At 39.9% G+C, this 22818-nt stretch overlaps 1 protein-coding gene across 1 annotated transcript; it reads left to right on the forward strand.

Moving 5' to 3' along the window:
- Positions 1–457: 457 nt before the first annotated feature.
- Positions 458–22141, forward strand: ift81 (intraflagellar transport 81 homolog). The gene is made up of 18 exons (XM_017466856.3): positions 458–943; positions 1928–2031; positions 2937–3117; positions 3354–3443; positions 3925–3990; positions 4666–4776; positions 5490–5574; positions 5953–6116; positions 6737–6829; positions 8528–8671; positions 13874–14023; positions 16170–16298; positions 17043–17132; positions 17975–18061; positions 18173–18244; positions 18521–18606; positions 20210–20255; positions 20752–22141. The coding sequence occupies exons 1-18, from the start codon at positions 800–802 to the stop codon at positions 20932–20934; spliced, it is 2025 nt and encodes a 674-aa protein (XP_017322345.1). The 5' UTR covers positions 458–799; the 3' UTR covers positions 20935–22141.
- The last annotated feature ends 677 nt before the right edge of the window (positions 22142–22818 follow it).

Below are 22818 nucleotides of genomic sequence, written 5' to 3' on the forward strand. Positions count from 1 at the left end.
TTAGATATAGTCTTAAGCACCAATTTAGATATGCAAATATGTTTAGCTTATTTATTTATTTATTTTAATCACATTTCGCGGCTTTGTTTTCTTTTTCTTTTTAATTTGGGCAAATATTATAGGATTGGATTATCATTGAGTTATGTTAAGGAATAACATTAAATAATGAGAATTATTTCAATTATTTCATGTGTGTTTTAAATGGTTGTATTCAGTCCACGCACTGGATATAACGTTATTCAGACACAAATATAAATAGAAGATTCCCTATCAAGCCATGCCTTTATTTTGACAACAAGTATGGTTCTATTCCAAATGGATTTCAGTTGGAAGCACAAAGCACTATATGAAGGCTGGAAACCTTTGATTCTATACCCTGTGTAGTGCGCATATATGTATAACAGCGCGCAATTTGGAAAGCATCCCCCCCCAAAAAAAAAAAAAAAAAAAAGAGAGGAAAGATTTCATGAGGCTGAGGTGAACTTCCTGTTGGCAACCAGCAACAGTTTTTCGGTTTCTAGGCAGTTTTTTTTAGGATGAAGCAGAATTTTTAAAGCTAAATTTGTTAATTATTATATTTATATCATATAAAACATATTACATTTTTGATAAAATAATTAGAAAGACTACAAATATGTAAACTATTATTTTTTAGCCGTAGCTAGTTAGCGGAATAACTCGGTTGCCTCGCAACAGTCGTGTTTGTTAAGAAGCTAACGGGTTAGCAAGAAGACGAATGAGATTTGTTTATGCGGAACGTTTTTCGAATAAAGAATTAAAAATAAATAGATAAATAAAAATGAGTGAACAACTTAAGTTAATTGTAGAACAGCTGAATCGAGAGCCATTCAAGAAGAGCTTTAACTTAATCACGTTTGACTCTCTGGAGCCGATGCAGCTGCTGCAGGTTCTCAATGATGTTTTGGCCGAAATTGACCCTAAGGTGAGAGAGACAGCTTCAGATTTCACGGGTTTTGAGTCGGATTATCTGATAATCTAATTCCTGATAACTCTGTGTAAGTTAACGATGATCCCAGGGCAGTGCAAATTAAAATGCAAATTAAAAAAGATGGAAAATTTAAATGCTGTCTTTACTATAGAAAAAAAAGTAAGACCTGAAGGAAGTCAGACATTATGAGCCTCTCAGACATAGAGAGACATACAGGTGCAATCAAAATGATTTCAACCCCCATTGCAAATCAGGTTTATTGTCAAAATTGACAGACCTTCAGCTGAACAAAAACAAAAGCAATTGAATTGAATTCAACACAATGAATGCTTCAAGTGGTTTCCCACAATTCACCTGAAAACGCGACTTATAATGACTTCTCCAGTCTCAAAATTATTTAATAAGTCTGTCAATTTTGACAATAAACCTGATTTGCAATGTGGGTTGAATAATTTTTAGTAAGGCTGGAGCTGCGTTATTTCTCATGGCATGCAGTCATATCCATAATGCAAAAAGAAAAAACAATAGACCTCTATAATGCCCCATTTTCCTCCCTAATTAAATACAATACAATGTATGTACAATAACAACTTTTCTCTGGTCAGGGTCACAGTGGATCCGGAGTATATCCCGGGAACACTGGGCGTCATATGGGATGGGACGCCAGTACATCACGGGGCACTATACACACATTCCCACTCACATTTCCACTCACATTTCCACAGCCTTCAGACAGACAGCAACTCGAGCTCAGGGTCGAACCAGAGAGCCTTGTGCTGTGAGGTGGCAATGCTATCTACTGTACCACTCCAATAAAATATTTACAGCAAGCGTTGTCAAACATTTCACAACCAGGGTCTCTTTTAACTGTAAAATAAATAAATAAATAAAAACTCCACGGACCCCTTCACTACAGATTTACAGGTCTACATGTTAATTGCTTGTTCTCTCAGATGTATTTTTTGTCTTATATTTCAGCAAGCACTTGACATCCGAGAGGAAATGCCTGAGCAAACGGTCAAAAGGATGTTCACTTTGTTGGGGATGCTGAAATACAAACCGCCTGGTGGCTTTTCTGATGTGTAAGTTTAAAAAAAAAAAGTGGACCAGAACGGGTGTTAAAGTGGCAACGGATAAACGTTTATCAGTATCACAAGACAGCTGAATTCTCTGATCTGATTGGTCAGAAGATGTTGATTCATTTCTATAGCTCTGAAAGGCAAATCACATGTTAATATTAATGCTCTTATTGTACTGTTATCATTTCTATAGCAACAGCTTACACCTGGACTCGAATAGCGGACACTCCCCTTAGAAGTAATAATAATACAAAAAACAACAACAATTTTTTAAAAAGTTTAACGTTAATGTGGTGTTTTCTACGAGGTGACTTTTATTTAGCATGTTTGGAAGGAGTCTCCAGTGTCAGTACTTTGTAACAGTCAGGGGTTCCTTGACGTTTTCAGACACAGGAAAGTCTTCTGGAAGAAGGAGTTTAAGCTTTATGGTTTTTCAGTAAGATGACAAGCTGCATTTTTTCTCTTGTTAACATCAAGAGAGAGAGGCTGGTGAGGGAATGAATGTTTATAGCTGCTATAATGTAAGTGACAACAGGAACTAACTTGTTTAGTGGACGTTCCACAACATTAAATGTAACTATAAATGTATAAAAAAGTATAAAGGGCGGTTCTTTAATAAATAAATAAATAAATAAATAATTAGTGCTGGCAGAATTGCTGTGGTGTTAAGGAAATAAAATGCTTTGGGACATACGTTATTGGAAAATCATGTCAGGCTGCATCACACCACCTCATCAATGATTATTTTCCTATAACAGCATATCCCATTATGTTTTAAAGACACGCTAACAGAAGATAAAGTAGTAAAGGTACATAACTCTAACATGTTAAACCGAGTAAATGTTAATAGGGACGTTTTTGCTTCTCTTATCGCTGAGCCTGAGTTTTTGCTCATCTGTGTTTCCCAGGAGCGGTTTTCGGCAGGGCCTGGTGACGGGCAGTAAGCCGGTGGTGCACCCCATCCTGCACTGGCTGCTGCAGAGAGTTCCTGAGCTGAAGAAGAGGGCCTATCTTGCTCGCTTCCTCGTCAAACTGGACGTGCCCAGTGAGTTCCTGGCTGACGAGGTCATCGCCGAGGTCTACCACCAGGTCTGTGCTCGTTTCGGAGTCAATACAGCTCGCGTTACATTTTAAAATAGAACATCTTATGCTATTGTCCGTGCAGCTTGATTGGAAAATGGATTATATCTTTCACAGTCGCATCCGATATCAATGTGGTCTAGTGATGACCCGTGATCTGTTCAACAGATCCTATATAAAGTATATTGCAGTTTTTATTTTATTCATAAAGTACATGATTCTTTTCTGATTTATTATCCATACAGTATGAAGAGGTGGTAGAAGGATTCAAGAATTACCACAAAGAGTGTGAACAACTGAGGACCTTTGGATTTTCTGCAGCTGAGATTCGACGGGTAAGAGAATCATTTACTCTTTTTTCATTTGCTTTGTGTTCTTACATCTATACACTTAATATTAAAATAAAGCAAACCTTTCTTGACTCTAGAGAATAAAACGAACTTGTAGCTATAATAGCAAAATGTTGAGATTGAGTCAGAATAAATCAATGTGACCGTTTTATTCGGACAAAAATGTGGTTTATTTGAATTTTTAACGCTACAGACATCTTTTATATTAACTGGCTATCTCTTATACTAATACACATTTCAAGGTGTTGCATTTGCAAGTTTATTTCAACTAAATTTTTGAATTTCTTGCAAAAAAAAGAAGAAAATTAGTAAAGCAGAGGGCACATCCCAATGTCTATTATGAAGCCATTAAATTAATCCATGTTAGCTTTTTTTAAAAGGCTGTTTTGAAACCCCTTTGCCTTTGATCTATTCAAAGAAATTTTTTTAACAAGTTGTACGTTCCTGATGGAATTTGTTATTGCAGGACATTTCAGCTATGGAGGAAGAGAAGGATCAGCTGATTAAAAGAGTGGAGCGTCTGAGAAAGCGGGTAAGAAAACCTTTGGCTTCAGACTCGTTTCAGTAGAAAAATGTCTGTCTTATAAGTAATAAATTGTGTAACTTGAGACAGATTGACATTTTATTCCTTTGTATATCCTCTACAGTCTAGATCAGGGGTGTCGAATCTTATCTGGAAAGGGCCGGTGTGGGTGCAGTTTTTCATTCTAACCAAGCAGAAGCCACACCTGAGTCTATTGAAAGCCAAGATCGGTTAAACGGGTTAAAGAGGTGGAATCAGGTGTGGCTCGTGCTCGACTGGAAAGAAAACCTGCACCCACCCACACCGGCTCTTTGAGGATAAGATTAGACACCCCTGGTCTAGACCAGTGGTTTTCAAAGTGGGGGCCTCCAGGGGGTGTCTGGGGGCCCTCAACAATTTGGTGTGAAAAATAAATAAATGTTTTCTCTTTCTCACTCTCAGACAACCACACACACACACAAAATCAACTCCTAATGTAATGTAAAGATGTAATTATTAATAAAAAAAATTATATATTCAGAAGTCTGTATTTTTAATGTGTTTTAAAGACATCTTGCAAAAGGGGGGCCTCGGTCAAATTTTAATGCCTTTTGGGGGGCCATGCCCTGGAAAAGTTTGGGAACCCCTGGTCTAGACGATTGTGGTCAACCTTACAGAGTGTGTATTACTTCATTTGTCCACAAGGTGGAGTCTGTGTCTAACCATCAGCGCATGCTAGAGGTGGCCAGCCAGCTTCGGGTGGAAAAGGAGAGAGAGGAATCTCTGGCTCTTCAGAAACAAGAGCAAAAGAACCAGGTATCTGTGGGCTCCAAAACAGTTGCTTTGAGTGTTGTGACTCAGAGCGTCATGTGGAACATCGTGTATATATACACTACCAGTCAAAAGTTTAGACACACTCTTTCTTTATTATTTTTTTTCCCCCACACATTTTATAATAATAATAAAGTCATCAAAACTCTGGAGTAACGCAAATGGAACTATGGGAATTATTTTGTGATAAAAAATCCAAAATAAATCAACAAAATTTAATATTTTAGCATCTTCAAAGTAGATGCCCTTCTTGCCTAGAATTTCCAGAAATGTATTCTTGGCATTTTCTCAATCGATTTCTTGAGGAATTTCCCGAGATGCTTTTTAAACAGTATTAAAGGAGTTCACACCTACGCTGGACTCTTATCGTCTGCTTTTCGGAATATTTCCCTCCGAGTCGTCTGTTTAAAAAAGTATTTTTTTGTAAATAAAATGTTAGTTTTCTAATGAAAGAAATGAATACGTTGGTATGATTATATTTTTGTCTACAACACCGATTTCACACGTTTAATCATACACCTTCAGATCAAAAGGTTTTTAAGCTCATGAGAAACATTTCAGTCGAATGTCTCCAAACTTTTGACCAGTAGTGTACATCTGGTACACCTATAGACTAATAGCTGCACTTTTCCAAACCAAGAAGGCAAATTTAATGAATTGTGCATACATGCAGAGTGTTTGGTGTTTGTGCATTTCAGCTGTTCCAGGCTGAGCAGAGGAGGCAGAGGTGTCAGCTCCAGCTGAAAGACTTGCGACAGGCAGCAGCAGATGCCAAGCCTGAGAGTGAGTAGACCATGGAAAAAGTCCCCGTGTCCTGACAGTGCATAACAGAGGTCAAACAAACGTCACCTGCACAGGCGTCACACTAAACAGACTCTTTTAACAATGTAAAGGCTTCATATGATGTCTTTTATAGGCATCAAACGCATTCCAGCATGTGAAGAACTATGGTGTGAATTGTAATTTTCCAGATCACGAGATATTCAGCTGTTCCAGTATTTCAACAGACCTTTTTTTTTTTGTCTGTGATCATATTTTTTTCTCTAAAATGATCAGAAGCATTATTTTGCAAACGAACTGTCTGTACTGCATATATAGTGTGTCATGTGGGAGTGTGCTGTGAGAGCGTAGTGCCAAAAAGGCTTCTCTTCTCTGTTACAGGCCTGGTGAAGAGACTGGAGGAGGAGATTAAGTTCAACTCCTACATGGCGTCAGATAAGGTGCCGAAAGAGCTGGAGCGCATCCGCAGCAAAGTGCACTACCTGCAGAAGGTGGCGTCCGAGCCGGCTATGGGCCACGCCGAGCTGGATGAGCTGGAGGAGAAGGTCACCTCGCAGTACATGTTTTATCGGGTCTTAGTTTAGATCTCGGCACATCACCTACTCCTTAAAGGAGCAGTTTGAGAAATGTATTGGTTTGAGAAAAAGGAATTGTATGTTAGGATTGATGACGATAATAATGTAGGTTTGACTTCAGTTGTATATTTATATACATTTCTGTATATATTTATACCTCAATTCTCAAATCAGATTGGTCAGAATGTGTTGATTAATTCTCTTTAACGTTAGGGCGCTGAAAATAGTGCCAGCTGTAATTCAAATCACATTTAGTTTCCTGTCAGGTTCATTAGCCTTGTATCTCCAGTCCATAACTAATGAATTACAAATACCAGACATTTCTGCATGGATGATCATCTACATTTGTGGAAAAGCAGAATTTGGAGAAAAATCGAATTGGCTGGATTAAAGTTCCTTCCTAAAAATAACTGAGCACTCAAGAATATATAAGGTTGCTTATAAGATGCTGCACAGCATCCTGTTTTCCATTTTCGAATGTTCTCCATATCATTTCATTTCCGGCACATGTGTTTTGTTTTGTTTTGTTTAGTTGGGTTTTTTTTCTTTAATAATTTTACAAAAGTAATTTAATTTCTTCTGCTGACCAGATTAAAGAGCTAAATCAGATGAACCAGATGATGGAGAAGAAGATGGCCAGGACTGACCCAATGGATGATAATCTCACTCTGTACAGACAGCAGGTAGGAGCGTTTTTCTCCGTGCCTTTATTCTTCGAGCCGTGCCGAAAGGAAATAATACGAAAACAGACATGCGAAACCTTTTTACATAAAGCACTTATCATCTAGGCATCTACACTACCGGTTAAAAGTTTCTGGACACTCGACTGAAATATTTCTCATGAGCTTAAAAACCTTTTGATCTGAAGGTGTATGATTAAATGTTTGGAAAAAATAAAAATAAAGAAAGAGTGTGTCTAAACATTTTGACTGGTGTATATCTAAGGGCAGTTGATAGATTCTGTCAGGATACGCACTCGCTGGCCGCTTTACTTGGAACACCATACTAACACTTGGACCCCGTCTTTGCTCTCAAAACAATTCTCTGTGGCATGAATTCTACACGGAAACATTTCTTTGAGCCGCTGATCCATGTTGAAATGATTGCATCACATAATTGTTGACTTTCTCATTCTACCACATCCCAAACATGCTCTATTAGATTCCAGTGAGGCCAGTGATGTACACTGAACTCGTTGTCAGGTTCGTGGGACCGGTTTGAGACGACCTGTGCTTTGAGACATTTCAGATTATCATGCTGGAATGAACCATTATTTGATGGGTATTAAATTGTAGCCATAAAAGGATGCAATAGTATTAAAATAGGTTTTGGCATTCAACCAGTGCTCAAGTGGTGTCCATAAAAGGTGGGGGGGACATTCCCCGCACCATTACACCACCACCACCAACCTGAACTGTTAAAACAGGGCAGGTTGAGGCCATGGATTCGTGCAGTTGATGCCTATTTCTGACCCCACCATCTGCTGCATGTTGGAGAGGAAATCAAGATTCATCAGACCAGTCGATGTGTTTTCCAATCTTCAACTGTCCAGTTTGAGTGAGCCTGTACCCACTGTAGACTCCTGTAGATTCCTGTTCTTGGCTGGCCGGAGTGGAAGCTGACGTGGACTTCAGGGTTTAATGTGCGGTGTGTTCTGACTTGCTTTACTGGTCACCACAGTTAATAAAGAGTAGTTATTGGATTTACCGTAGCCTTCCTGTCAGCTCATTCTCCTCTGACCTCTCTCATCAACAAGACTTTTCCAACTGCAGGACTGGATGTTTTTTTTGTTTTTCCTGGATGTTTTTTTCTCCATTCTGTGTAAACTTCAGAGACTGTTGTGTGTGAAAATCCCAGGAGACAACAGTTTCTGAAATACTTAAAACCAGCTGCTGCCACATGATTGGTTGATAGGATTGTTGAATAATTGCATGAATGAGCATGGGTAGAGGTGTTCCTAATAAAGTGTCCAGCAAGTCTAAAAGTCAGTGTGTTGGTTTTATTCCTATACTGGGAAACATGTTAATGCTTGTTCTTGGTCTTTGCTACACTATAGGCGTAGACGGAGATTAGTTTGAAACGCATCTGGCTGGAATATTTCCTCAAAACGTACTTCAGGTTTACAAGTTACATCCTTTTCCTGTATGAATTAAGATGCAACTTGAAAGAAAGATTGGTGTCTCTCATCTATGTTTGTTTCCTGTTGATCATAGCCAGATGTTTATTATCATTTCATAACTTTAGTATCATGTTTTGATCGACCGAAATGTCGTCTCATCTTCTAATGAATAGATCGTACGGCAGAAGCGATTAGCGTTTTGATCGACCCTTCATGGTGGCACATGAAGGGGTCAATCCCTTAAAAATGTACTGTTTGTTAGGCCTCCATCATAGCACGGAAGAAGGAGGCGAAGGCAGAGGAGTTGCAGGAGTCCAGAGAGGAGATAACCTCCATCACAAGAGAGCTGAATGCTAAGAGTCAGGCTGTGGGACAGGGAGGAGTCGAGATCATCCGCTCAGACGAGGTACAGCCCGGCTTCACACACTAAAACTACACATACCTCACTTCAGTACAGTAACTTACATACAAGATAGTCTCTACAAATGAGGCTTCAGAGTACTGTTACAAAGGGAACTGGAACTGAACATGGTACTATGGTACCAACATTTTTCAGTTCTGGACACGTTATTGTGCATCATCACAAGAGAAACAGTTTTAGCATGGCACACACAGCTGTGTACCCAGCATCACTCATACAAATATTTGCATAAATGGATTTATGCATAACTGGACTACATTTAGTCGAAATGTTTGCAATTTGTTTTTATTGGTAGAATAATGTTACAGATTTCACAATGTACTCTGTTCTCTCTGCTTTAAATCAAACCCTCATCTCAGTAAACTAATTCATGTCTGTACTGTATGTCCCTGATAAGGAATCTGCTCATCATCCTATATAGCATTGTAGTGTTAATGTTCCTGTCTCTACTCTCTGCCTGTATCCTCTCACACTGTCTGTCTGGGTGTCTGTCTGGGTGTCTGTCTGGGTGTCTGTCTGGGTGTCTGTCTGGGTGTCTGTCTGGGTGGTTGGTAGATTCCAGCATGCCCTTATGCAGTGAGTTGGGAGGCAGAGTAGATAGAGAATTTCAGTTTCTAAAATAGGCCCCACCGTGTCTTACCACTTGCTTCAGTTCTATCATCCCGGTTTGATAAGGTTCGCTTCGGCATGCGGCTCATCCAACCGTGAACGGCTGCAACAATACACCAGCCATAGATAATGAAACGAGACAGTTGAGAAACGGGGAGGTACACTAGTTAGGAAGGAACAAAGAAAGGAGTAAACCGCTGTAGCATTCTGGACAGTTTTTGAAACACGTCAAGTGTTTTATTTCCCCCAAAAACGCAACTTTAGAAAAATCTGATTAAAATGAACCGCAAAGTAATGCACATGTCAATGAAAGTAACTCACAGAAACGGTGTATGTCAGTGTGTGCGCGAGTGTGGAGGATGTTTAAGACAGAGCTCTGGGATGGATTATGCCCTTGTATGGTCACACAATGGCACTGTAGTGATTTAAAGCTGGAGAAAGAGGGGCACAAGGGGTTCCTAGCTGCTGTAATGAACTCGACATTTAATATATCCGTGTAAATAGAGCAAGCCTTTCAAACAGCAGCTGGTCCATATCCTAAAATCTGTGTGTGTGAGTGTATGTGCTCTTTATAAAAATAAATAAATAAATAAAAATTTTAGCTCACATTCTAGTAATTAGTTGAGAAAAGATAAGGAACTCTACTTTGCTTTAACTTTGTTTTGATTTAATCAGCTAAAAAAAAAAAGTATTTTTGTTAAAAAAAATTTTTAAAGGGTAAAAATCTGTTTACCCTACAGTTAATACAGTGAGGAAAAAAAGTATTTGATCCCCTGCTGATTTTGTACGTTTGCCCACTGACAAAGAAATGATCAGTCTATAATTTATTGGTAGATTTATTTGAACAGTGAGAGACAGAATAACAACCAATAAAATCTAGAAAAACGCATGTCAAAAATGTTATAAATTGATTTGCATTTTAATGAGGGACATATGTATTTGACCCCTCTGCGAAACATGACTTAGTACTTGGTGGCAAAACCCTTGCTGGCAATCACAGAGGTCAGACGTTTCTTGTAGTTGGCCACCAGGTTTGCACACATCTCAGGAGGGATTTTGTCCCACTCCTCTTTGCAGATCTTCTCCAAGTCATTAACATTTCGAGGCTGACGTTTGGCAACTCGAACCTTCAGCTCCCTCCACAGATTTTCTATGGGATTAAGGTCTGGAGACTGACTAGGCCACTCCAGGACCTTAATGTGCTTCTTCTTGAGCCACTCCTTTGTTCCCTTGGCCGTGTGTTTTGGGTCATTGTCATGCTGGAATACCCATCCACGACCCATTTTCAATGCCCTGGCTGAGGGAAGGAGGTTCTCACCCAAGATTTGACGGTACATGGCCCCGTCCATCGTCCCTTTGATACGGTGAAGTTGTCCTGTCCCCTTAGCAGAAAAAAACCCCCAAAGCATAATGTTTCCACCTCCATGTTTGACGGTGGGGATGGTGTTCCAGGGGTCATAGGCAGCATTCCTCCTCCTCCAAACATGGCGAGTTGAGTTGATGATGCCAAAGAGCTCCATTTTGGTCTCATCTGACCACAACACTTTCACCCAGTTGTCCTCTGAATCATTCAGATGTTCATTGGCAAACTTCAGCAGGCATGTATATGTGCTTTATTGAGCAGCGGACCTTGCGGGCGCTGCAGGATTTCAGTCCTTCACGGCGTAGTGTGTTACCAAATGTTTTCTTGGTGACTATGGTCCCAGCTGCCTTGAGATCATTGACAAGATCCTCCCGTGTAGTTCTGGGCTGATTCCTCACTGTTTTCATGATCATTGCAACTCCACGAGGTGAGATCTTGCATGGAGCCCCAGGCCGAAGGAGATTGACAGTTCTTTTGTGTTTCTTCCATTTGCGAATAATCGCACCAACTGTTGTCCCCTTCTCACCAAGCTGCTTGGCAATGGTCTTGTAGCCCATTCCAGACTTGTGTAGGTCTACAATCTTGTCCCTGACATCCTTGGAGAGCTCTTTGGTCTTGGCCATGGTGGAGAGTTTGGAATCTGATTGATTGATTGCTTCTGTGGACAGGTGTCTTTTATACAGGTAACAAGCTGAGATTAGGAGCACTCCCTTTAAGAGTGTGCTCCTAATCTCAGCACGTTACCCGTATAAAAGACACCTGGGAGCCGGAAATCTTTCTGATTGCGAGGGGGTCAAATACTTATTTCCCTCATTAAAATGCAAATCAATTTATAACATTTTTGACATGCGTTTTTCTGGATTTTCTTGTTGTTATTCTGTCTCTCACTGTTCACATAAATCTACCATTAAAATTATAGACTGATCATTTCTTTGTCAGTGGGCAAACGTACAGAATCAGCAGGGGATCAAATACTTTTTCCCTCACTGTACGTTACATTTGTAAATTAAATAGTAAAATTTACATTTATTGTTAATTCAGAGCACAGCAGATAGATTATTCATTTATACACTGCCATCAAAGGTTTATGTTTTATCACCATGCAAGTCTTATTAGTGCTGCAGACAAAACAAAAAATTGAGACTTGTAATTAACTGGGGGTAACTGACTCATTTTTAATTGTTTCTATGTTTTTCACCTCACAGTCTCAATGAATCCATTTAGGAAATTTTTGGGGCACTGCGGCATATTTCTGCATGAACAGAGTTGACCTGGAAGTACAAGCATGCTGGTCTGCACACTGTTCTCCGGTTAAGATGTGTACCCTGAAGCCTTAATCTGTATCAGCATATGCAGAAATACATTTTTGTGTGATTGAAATATTCTGAAATTGCAGTACCAGGAAAACCTTGCTCATTTTTTTCAGCTGCCATGTTGTCCTCCTTTACCATCACCTTTATTGTTATTTTTGAACAGCACGTAGCGAGCCATATTAGCAGTACGTCAGGCACTAACGACAATCCCTAATCTATCCGAATTTTAGCCCCAAACTGAATCTGAACATTTTAGAGAATATCAGAGTTTAACCAGATGCTGAAATATGTGGTGCTGAAACGTTTGACTGGCAGTGTACCTTTACTGATAATATGGTTAATGCACATCTTTGCTAACTGCTAACAGCTTCTATTCAGTTACAACAGTATCTCGTAAGTATCACAGGGACAAGTTCATCTGTTGATTCTGTATTTCTTATGTGAAAAAAAGCCTAACATTTACTCTATAACTTCTTTTTATAAAGTTCAAGTAAATGCAACACTTGCTAACCGTGATTTATTTGCCCCCTAATGCCTGTGCATTTTTTTTCCATTTCACTGTGACGATTACCAACGCACGTGGTGGCTAATTTAGCCGCTGTCACTTGACGGCCATTTGTAACGAGAGAAAACACTACCCAGTGCAATTGTTGCCTATAATCCCCCCAACCTTGTCTGCCCTTGATGTCCTGAAATACACAAGGGGTAAACTCTGACATGCAAGCTCCACATTCCCTGAACGACACACGACATATTGTCATTTCTGAGGTTGCTTTCTACATTTATAACTGCTGGCTGTAGTGACAGCAGGGCAGTCCAGGCAATGTTCTTTTGCAGGAACTGCCAGATGACGAATGCACCCCTGGCCATGTGCCTAAACGCTCAAGTTACCTTTGTTACGGACCGAGGAGACGTCCCTGAGGGACACCGTCCATTGCCAGATTGTTCTAAAGAAAAAAAACCCCATTTCGATCAGGCAGTATATTTGTATTCTGAGTATTACTATGTAAAGAATAAAACACAATGTCAGCACTTCCTGTAATGTTTTATTCCACTTTCTACCACAGCAATTTGACAACGATTTCAATTTTGAATTTATTAACGAACGACATGTCATGCTTTTTAACCATTTATAATTACTTGTTAATTTAATGTTGTGGAACATCCTCAAAGCAAGTTGTGTCAAATGCATTGAGACAAAAAAAAAAGCACCTTGTCATGTTACAGAGCAAGCAGAAAGTTCTCTGAATTGAAGACTTTTCCGTTTCCAACCGTACTGACTGTTACAAAGCGCTGACACTGGAGACTATGTCCCTAAATGTTCTACAAACCTTTCCTTCTAGAAAGGTTCAGTATATAAAGCAACATGCTTGGTTGAATAACAAGATGCTTGTGTATCTGTTGATTATTGGCCTTCGATTAGACAAACGCTTGTAAATAAGTTGTTACTATAGAAACTATGACGTATTAGAACAGTTCATTTAATATAAACCTATCAAAGAAAATGAATCATCGGTTTCCGACCAATCAGATTCGAGAATTCAGCATGTCTGTTGTATACGTTTCGATTAATCTCAATATAGAGAACGAGCGATTAATCTGATGTGTCATGTTGATGACTTCTAGTTTGACCGCTAGTCACTTCTGCATGGAAGATGTATGGAAGATCGGCACTTGCGTGTGTGCGAGCCTGATGTTTATTCCTGTTGGAATGTTGCTCCTGGCTCCCTGCTCATTATTGTTCTAGCACAGCACTTTTACATACTCTGAAATGACGTGGTGGAGTTTAATTGTCAACGATTTCTTTTTCCATGTGCTTTCCAAATCCAAACTTGATCCTGACTGTCCCTCAAGGTTTTTTTGTTAACAATTTGTTGGTTGTTATCTCTGTGTTGTTTACAGTTTAAGAAGTACGTTGCCAAGATGCGCGGCAAGAACATCGTATATAAGAAGAAGCGTCAAGAGATGGCGGAGATGAAGGCTGAGTTTGGTGTTCTACAGAGGACTGAGGAGGTCCTTCGTCAGCGCCACACAGCTGCACAACAGCATCTGGTATGCAAATGGCCCTCCCCATTACCATGTGCTCTTCCCTTACATCTTCACATTATGCCACTTAACTCACAGTTTGGTTTTACTTGGGATTGAAATCAGATCTATTTCTGATTCTATGTCCATATTTACACCGCTCTTACGTATACTTTTCATACACACTTTTAGACTAAACTTTTCTTTCTTCCTATCTCTTCCTTTTCCTCTTTTTTTTTTCGCCTCCCATCCTGCATATTAAGCTTGTCATTTTATTCAGTTTATTCAAAGTAGGTGAGAATTTTAATCTCGGCATAGAGCTGAATGTTGAAGGAAGGTTACTCCTGCATTTTTCACCACTTTTCATCTTTGTGTTATAATCCACATATGTGAGAATAAATTTGAGGCACTTTCCTATAGTGAAAAAGAAGGGGAAATCGGTTTATTTGAAATTCACTTAAAATGGAAGTCTAAGCGTGAGTATTGGGGAAATCGATACACTTTTATAAAAAAAATTATTTTTGTACAACACTTTCATGAAATCCTCGAGCAAATGTTTTCGTAAATTAATCTCTTTTCGCCCCCATCTTAAAACATTCATTCTTAAAGCGTAAGAATGCGCCTCATGTCGTATCACACCCGCCTAGATTTAAATAACAGCACAGTCTGGAGTGTGTTATTCTTTACATACTGTGAGTTTAGGACTTAAGCACTAATGACCCAACAGCTCTGGGATTCAAACTCGTGACTTCTGTCAATAGAAAAGAAGCCATTGAGCTATGACACCAGCAAAGTAAACTACACATAATCCCCAGCACACACTGAGAAACGATATATTTTGTTGATATCAGCAAAATTTTATTTAACTACACTCAGCATATCATGATTCTTTCATTAGATGCCTCTGTCCGACGTCCTGTCCTGACCCTGTCCCGCTCAAGCATCCATCCCCATTCAGATTTCACTCCGTTCACATGAAGTTACAACACCTTCCTGGTAATGACTTCACACCTTTGAACCCTCCCAGCAGCGGACCTGCCTTTTTGACGCAGAAGGTCTGAGCCCGAGCTATTTGTGAGCGCAGCATTTGCTCTCTGGCTACGTGCGAGGCTGTTCTTAGGCGAGTGAGAGAGTTTTGCGGTGGGTTGTGCAAGCCTGCACCTCTAGCCCCCCACCCAGGCAGCTGTTCCACTGTTCCCCTCTCTCTCTCTCTCTCTCTCTCTCTGGAAAACCAACCATGAATGTGACCAACACACACACATGATCCTTCACTTACTGCATTTATTGTCATATGTGGAACACCGACAATATCTTCATGCACTGTGACTAAGTCATTTACCCACATGTACACACAGAACTGCTACAAAGTCATACCACAGAGACACAAAATACATGTGCGCTATGTTTGCTTAGTAGCTGCTGAGAGCTTCGGGTGGTGTGTATGTGGAGCAGCAGGTCACCAGTCTGACTATATCTAGCATCTAACGAGGCAGTGTGCTGACAGGTATACATCTTAAAGTTCCCAAGATTTCTGACCTTAATGAACCCACATAGTGTGGTTATGTATGTAGGATTACCACCGCTATCATTTTAACACGTTCCCCTGAGAAAAGAACAGAAACCCTGTGTACGTATATTTGAAATCTAAGTGTGGTTTTCAGAACAATACATCAGTAAGACATTCTGTCATGTCTGTCTTATCCTAAGACCTTTTGTTTGTTGAGCGTAATGGTTGTAGTTTTAAATTCCTATTATAGAGTTATCCAACTCTCCCTGCCATACAACAGGTACCCACTGGGGAGCTATGTGAAGCTAGCCTTTTCAAAATTCTGCACAAGCAGTGTAACACTCTCGTACGAAAATCACTATCCGCCCTCTTCCACATACATGAGCTCACAGATGCCCGAGATTGGGTAGTGTCACTGTGATTGACAAGGAAGAAAGATTATGTGAAGGTGTGAAGGCTCTCTCTGAAGGGGTGAGCATTGACTGTGTAGACATGACTCTTCACAGAGTGCTCAACACACTCGGAGGCCTATTGTGTTTCCAGGCTTTCAGCAGCATTATACTTTTTTTCTACATAGTGCATGAGCCTCTACGAGACTCAAATGACTCCTCTCAGGGGACATCGGATCTAGACTATAATGTAACCGTTGTTTTTTTTGCTTTTCAGCAATCCCTGGAGGCTCAGAGAGGGATCTCGGGCTTCAGCGAGACCCAGGAGGAATTGGAGAGAGTCTCAGCCATCAAAAGTGAATTGGACGAGCTGAAGGGAAACAGGTTGGACAACATGTCTGAGATGGTGAGCAGATAATAAAAAGGGCACATCTGGGATGTTTCTGTTGTCCATCTTCTTATACTCCATCAAGAGTTGAATTTTTAATTAAAACCTTGATACCGTCACATATGCTGTTTTATTGCATCAGTTTGTGTGGTGTTCCATGGCTTCATGTTTTTGTTCATTAATGAGCGCTCTGGGCTTATGGGAAAATGCTGTTCCCCTGATGAGATCTGTAACTGCCATGGCACTCCGCTTGCTTTGGGTTGCTACAGAAACTAGAAGAAAAGAGCCGCTGTAATGCAATATTGTGACTTCAAGTTGCACAAAAGGCTCCGAGTTCCATGTAAGGACATAGCGCAGCTTAAAATGACACATGTTAATACCACATCGAAAATGTGCAAGTTGGACACAAATGAATATTTTATGAGCAAATTGTATATTTTTCTTTATTAAATAACAACACTTTTTCTTATTCAGTTTATTACTAGACTGATCATGTGGACCACAGGTGATACATTTCCCTGCGAATGAGCTGTTACTATAAAACACATAAGAAACCTATTCGAACGAGAGCATTACTATAAACCTGTTGTTAGAATTACACCTAACTATTGTCAGAGGTGCTGTCATACTTCAAGAATGTTATAATGTGTTATAGTGAAGTCCATAATGAAGTGGGCCAGGTGAGTAAGACAGGAGATCTTCAGAACTAGAGCAAAGGACACCTGATCTAGCACGTAATTGTTACCATTTGTGTTGTTTCAGGTGAAGAAGATCAATTCAGCAATATCGGAGAAGAAGTCAGCTCTGTCTCCATTAATAAAGGAGTTGAGGCCTCTTCGGCAGGAGTGCCAGGTGTGGGGCTAGAACACAACTACAGGAGACTGTACAGTACATACCGCCTCTGGGAAACTAGTGTAAAACAAGACAGATCAAATATGTAGGTGTAATATTAAACATCCCACAACATTTAAATGAAACAAGACTAGGCAAGTGTTGTTTAGCTGGACCACGGTCTGCTGCTCAGGCATTTGAAAAGTCAGTCACATAACCATAGCAACCACAGCAAAGCAGTAGAACTTGAGAGGGATCAGAGATACATTGTTGCCCCCTCACTATTATTTATCTGGCAGATGCTTTTATATAAAATGACTTGCAACTGAAAAGCTTGTTTGAGGTTCCAACAGTGGGTCATTGGCCAGCCTGAGATTTTAACTCACCTAATTGGTTAAGACTCAGAAGGTAATCAAACATATTCAGCCAACACTGCCCACTTCTCTATCATTAATGGTACTATGATTAGCAATCAGTGATGAATCATCATTAAAATCTAGGTTTTACTTCAAATTTAATTTCTACCATGCGCCATCGTTCAGTCATTAAGCAACATGTCTTTCCTAGACCTCTCGATGGTCCAAGAAAATCATACATGCATATATCCATAGGATCATTGTTTAAAAAACAGCTGAATTTGCCGATCAGACCAATCTAAGAACTATCTAAGTGTAGTCTTAGTATTCTAATGAGTACACTTGATTGACACCCTTCTGTACAATACTGTTGGCCTACTGTGCCACTCAAGTGCTAAAAGCACTAAACGCAATGATACAAGCCAGACTGTATTGACCATATATAAGCAAGCTGTACTACTAACTGTAAACTTGTGTAAACATTTTTTTTCTGTTTGTCTAAACCAGGAGATTTCCCAGGAGTATGAAGAGAAAAAAGCTCTGTATGACACCTGCGCTGCTGGTCTGGAAAGCAACAGATCCAAACTGGAGCAGGTAAAGTGGCCTATTGTGATCTCACACACAACCATTGTTCATGCAGTAGAAGAGGGTCTTGCGTAAATATGACTTGTTAGTAAAGTCTTTAAATGTGCTGAACTGGTCTAGGAGGTCAGGACCATGAGAGAGGAGACATCACAGGAGGAAAACCGCTATCACCAAGTCAACTGCATGAAAGAGGTAAGATCTATCCTCCTACTTAAAACCAGCCCTGTCCCAGACAGGCTCTGGGTTACTGATCAGAAGGTTGGGGGTTCAAGCCTCAGCACCACCAAGCTACCATTGTTGGGCCCTTGAGCAAAGCCCTTAACCCTCTCTGCTCTGCTGTATCACGGCACTCTTACTCCAGCTTCCTAACAAGCTGGGATATACTGGGGAAAAAAGAATTTCACTGTGCTGTAATGTATATGTGACAAATAAAGGCTTCCTATTCTTCTTACCTCCATCGATTTCCAGATTACTGAGATTCAATTGCAGCGAGCAGTAGATGAGATGAAGATCTATGTGTCCTCTGACCCACAGACACGGAAAAAGTCCATCAGGTATCCAGGTGCTTCACTGTTCACAACTGCTCATTCATATGTAAATTCTATGAACTTGGATATGAATAAAGCAGCTCTGTCTGAGCTTATTTTAAGCAATACGTTCCCCATATGCCCTCTCTTTTCTTAACATGGAAATGTGGGACAGTTTTCTGTGTCTCTCATTTTAGCTGTGCTAAGAGGTGCTCCACTACTGTGTCCTATTATTGGTTTCTTCATTACTTTCAGTCGGGCAGTCATTAGAGGACAATGGAGGTCTTTTCATATAGAAATGTATTTTCTTTGAAGAAATCATTAACCTCTAAGATACGAGTCTGGCACCAAAAGAGTGACATAGAATCAGATTCTATTACAGATTCAGAAGTTATGGTATATCCCACAGTATCATACATGTTAGATATTATTATTAAGACCTAGATAGACAACAAAGGATGGACTACTGGATTTTTGCTCATTTTTAAACCTAAAATTGAAATTGCTTGCATAACAATGAATATTACTGCAATAAAATGTGTCTCAGTCTGGCCTTTTTGTTATATATGAATTTTTGGGACCATTTCATTTAAAGCCAAATATTTATTTTACAGAATGGAGAGACAACCAGTATTGCTTTCCAATGCTCTGTATAAAATACTTTATTAGCTATCTAGTTTTCTAATATGTATATTAACTGACACTAATTCATTTGGTTCACCCATCAAATATAATCCACCATCCAAACCACAATGCTAATACAGCACATCACCCAATCCACAACTCAAATACAGCACATCACCCAATCCACAACTCGAATACAGTGCACGAACAATCCAAAACTCGAATACAGCACACTTCCCAATCAACAACTCGAATACAGAACACTACCCAATCCAAAACTCAAATACAGCACACTTCCCACTCCACAACTCAAATACAGAACACTACCCAATCCACAACTCAAATACAGAACACTACCCAATCCACAACTCGAATACAGAACACTACCCAATCCAAAACTCGAATACAGAACACTACCCAATCCACAACTCGGATACAGAACACTACCCAATCCACAACTCGGATACAGAACACTACCCAATCCACAACTCGGATACAGAACACTACCCAATCCAAAACTCGGATACAGAACACTACCCAATCCACAACTCGGATACAGAACACTACCCAATCCACAACTCGGATACAGAACACTACCCAATCCACAACTCGGATACAGAACACTACCCAATCCAAAACTCGGATACAGAACACTACCCAATCCACAACTCGGATACAGAACACTACCCAATCCACAACTCGGATACAGCACACTACCCAATCCACAACTTAAATTCACTATTAAATCTTAGGAGAATGGTGGCTCAAAGATTAAGGCTCTGGGTTACTGATTAGAAGGTCAGGGGTTCAAGCCCCAGCACCGCCAAGCTGCCAGTGTTAGGCCATTGAGCAAGGCCCTTAACCCTATCTGTTCCAGGGAATCTGTATCTTGGCTGACCCTGCACTCTGACCGCAGCTTCTTAATATGCTGGGATATGCAAAGAAATTATTCCACTTTGCTGTAATGTAATATGTGACAAAAGGCTTATTTTTCTTCTCCTTTTAGGGAGCAGTACATGAAGTACATTGCAGAGCAGGAATCTTTGGGCAAGGTGAATCCTTTGGCTTCTTAAGTTGTCTGTCAAATCTCGTAGCCTGGAATCCCCCCTCCCCGCACTGTTTCCCAGTCTTGTGTGCTTACAGAAGGTTAATGATAGGTGACAACAGGGGCTTGGCCTCTGCTATATTTCTGCCAAAAGCCTTTGGAGTATGCTGCCCTGTCACACTACATCATGCTTCAGTTACACCAAAACATGTGAATTATATGGCAGTGATGAAAGACATTACTGCTGGACCATCCACCTCCTGACATGACACTGACATATATGTTGTTGATTCATTTGAATTATTTTCCTTAGCATTTCTAATGCTAGTGGCAGTCTCAGTAAAGTAGGATTACACATTGAGCTTTGTAAACAAGGCGGGAGAAGTGAGAGGAGGGAGAAACATGAGGGAACAACAGGGGAGAAATGTTTATCAATAAAATAGGCTAAAAGGTCATTTAGAGGCATGTTAACAATAGTATTATTTTCCACTGTGCACTAACAGAAGCTCCGTGAGGAGCAGAAGCAGGTGAAGGAGAGCCACGGGCCCAACATGAAGCAGGTGCGCATGTGGAAGGATCTGGAACAGCTGCTGGAGTGTAAGAAGCAGTGCAACCTGCGAGCCCAGAGCCAAGTGTCCATCGGTCAGGTGATCCAGGAGAGCGGAGAGGACCGTCTGGTTCTCTAACTGTGTGTCAAGTTCATATAAGTTCATCATATCAAGGAATACTTTTCAGCTTTGATGGAGCACTATGTGTTCAGAGGCACATATAGAGAAATATAATGACTATGCTATGAAAAGTTTCTCTTCCTCCCCCCCTCCGTCAGTACTGTACTCAGTACATTGTGGTCTTGCGTTTCAAAACAGAACAAAATCTCCTTTTTTGGACATAATTAACTGGAGTTGGGAGATTTGTAGGGGAGATAACCAGTGAAGCGCTCTGAATGTGCGAGAGAGAGAACACATGTTCGCAGAAGTGTTCCATGGATAAGGGGTTTAAAAAATTCAAACAAGTCCCTCGTCTCCGTTTTGACTTCTTTAAGAATAGCGCTACAATCCATGTGTTGGAAGATAACAGCGAACAAAGTGTTACACTTTGAAAGCGCCTGCACACGGTTATTTTGGGAAGCAGCAGTCATGACCTTGGGCAGAAGAGCTGTCCAATTTAGGAATTCAGCTGGTCCTTCCTTTGTTTCCGTCACTGAGGGGCAGAGGTAATCAGCAGAGCAACATCTACAACTTCTCCCCTACCTGTTAGTGCACATGAATGAGTCTCTGACTTGGGGCAAACAGAGCTGTTCAACTGTTTGAATAATAAAATAAATTAATATGTCTATTATAAGCAAACCCGATGTTTTATCTTGTATACATTTTCAGTTTAGAGGATTTTGTAAAAGTCTTCCTTGGTATGTCTACTAGCAATGAGTAAACACAAGCTGTTGCAGTGTCAGCACATGAGCTTCTTTTATATCTTCACTCAACCCAATTAACACAAGCAATTTAAGCACTACAGTTACTGTTTTTCTGTCAGTAAGTACAGAGTAAAACATGACGGTGCATGGGAAAATGTGTGATACGGCCTGATGTGAAGTGGATTATTTTCCTGTAACATCACTTTAAAAAGTGTTTTATTTATTCCTCTTATACCTTGGCAGTTTGCCAGCCATTACAGTTTTTAATTTATTACTAATGTCACTTTGCTTTTAAACCACTGGTTACATTTACGTATAGTTACATTTAATGTTGTGGAACGTTCATGAGAAGTTATTTCCTGTTATCACTTACAGTATAGCAGTCATAATCAGTCACTCCCTCACCAGCTTCTCTTTTTTTTCTTTTATCTTCTGTTTTGTTCTTTCTCTTTAAAATAAAAATAAATAAATAAAAAAACATCTTGTCATCTTACTGAGAAACCGGAAAGTCTAAAGTGTTCTGTTCTGAAGACTTTATCATGGCGGAAAACATACTGGACTTTCCAAAGAGCTGACACCCGATACTCTATACATACAGTAAATGTTAAATAAATAGCTTCAGACGGAAAGCTTCACCATATCAATGATGATACATTTTTTCTTTATGAAATAACATGTTTGAAATCCATTTATTCTTAGGCTTAGATTATGCAGATCATCCTATACCGTATTAGAATGAGTGAGTTAATATAAAACATAACAGGGGGTGCTTTTCTTAGAAAATAATAAATGCCAGGATGGTGTGATGTGGCCTCATGAGCGCGCATGCTGAAGTGTTTTAATCATCTTATACCACCAATGTGTTTAGAGAATTAAATACAGCTGTGGTATTACCAGAGATATAACACTATAGTATACTGAAGTAGTATAGGCAGTTAAGTGACATCATAAAGCGTTTGCTAAACCAATGATGATATGAGGTGAACATCAGAGAAATTTGTATTTTATGGCAACCTCTTTGCAAATCTGAAGTAAATATGCTTATACTGTGGTTTACTAAACCCCACGGTGTTGGGTTGTACTGTTATCATACCATGAGTTTGACCCCATAGTAATTATAATGGCAATGTCCGAATTGTTACAGGAATGCAATGCTATA

Source organism: Ictalurus punctatus, chromosome 5 (assembly GCF_001660625.3).
Source record: "Ictalurus punctatus breed USDA103 chromosome 5, Coco_2.0, whole genome shotgun sequence".
Taxonomy (NCBI): domain Eukaryota; kingdom Metazoa; phylum Chordata; class Actinopteri; order Siluriformes; family Ictaluridae; genus Ictalurus; species Ictalurus punctatus.

Bases quoted from the DNA above. Each gene is read 5' to 3' on its own strand.
- ift81 (XM_017466856.3), top strand. From the start codon at position 800: ATGAGTGAACAACTTAAGTTAATTGTAGAACAGCTGAATCGAGAGCCA. The intron at 6,830-8,527 runs GTAGGAGCGTTT...ACTGTTTGTTAG, and splicing joins TCACTCTGTACAGACAGCAG to GCCTCCATCATAGCACGGAA. The intron at 14,024-16,169 runs GTATGCAAATGG...TTTGCTTTTCAG, and splicing joins CAGCTGCACAACAGCATCTG to CAATCCCTGGAGGCTCAGAG.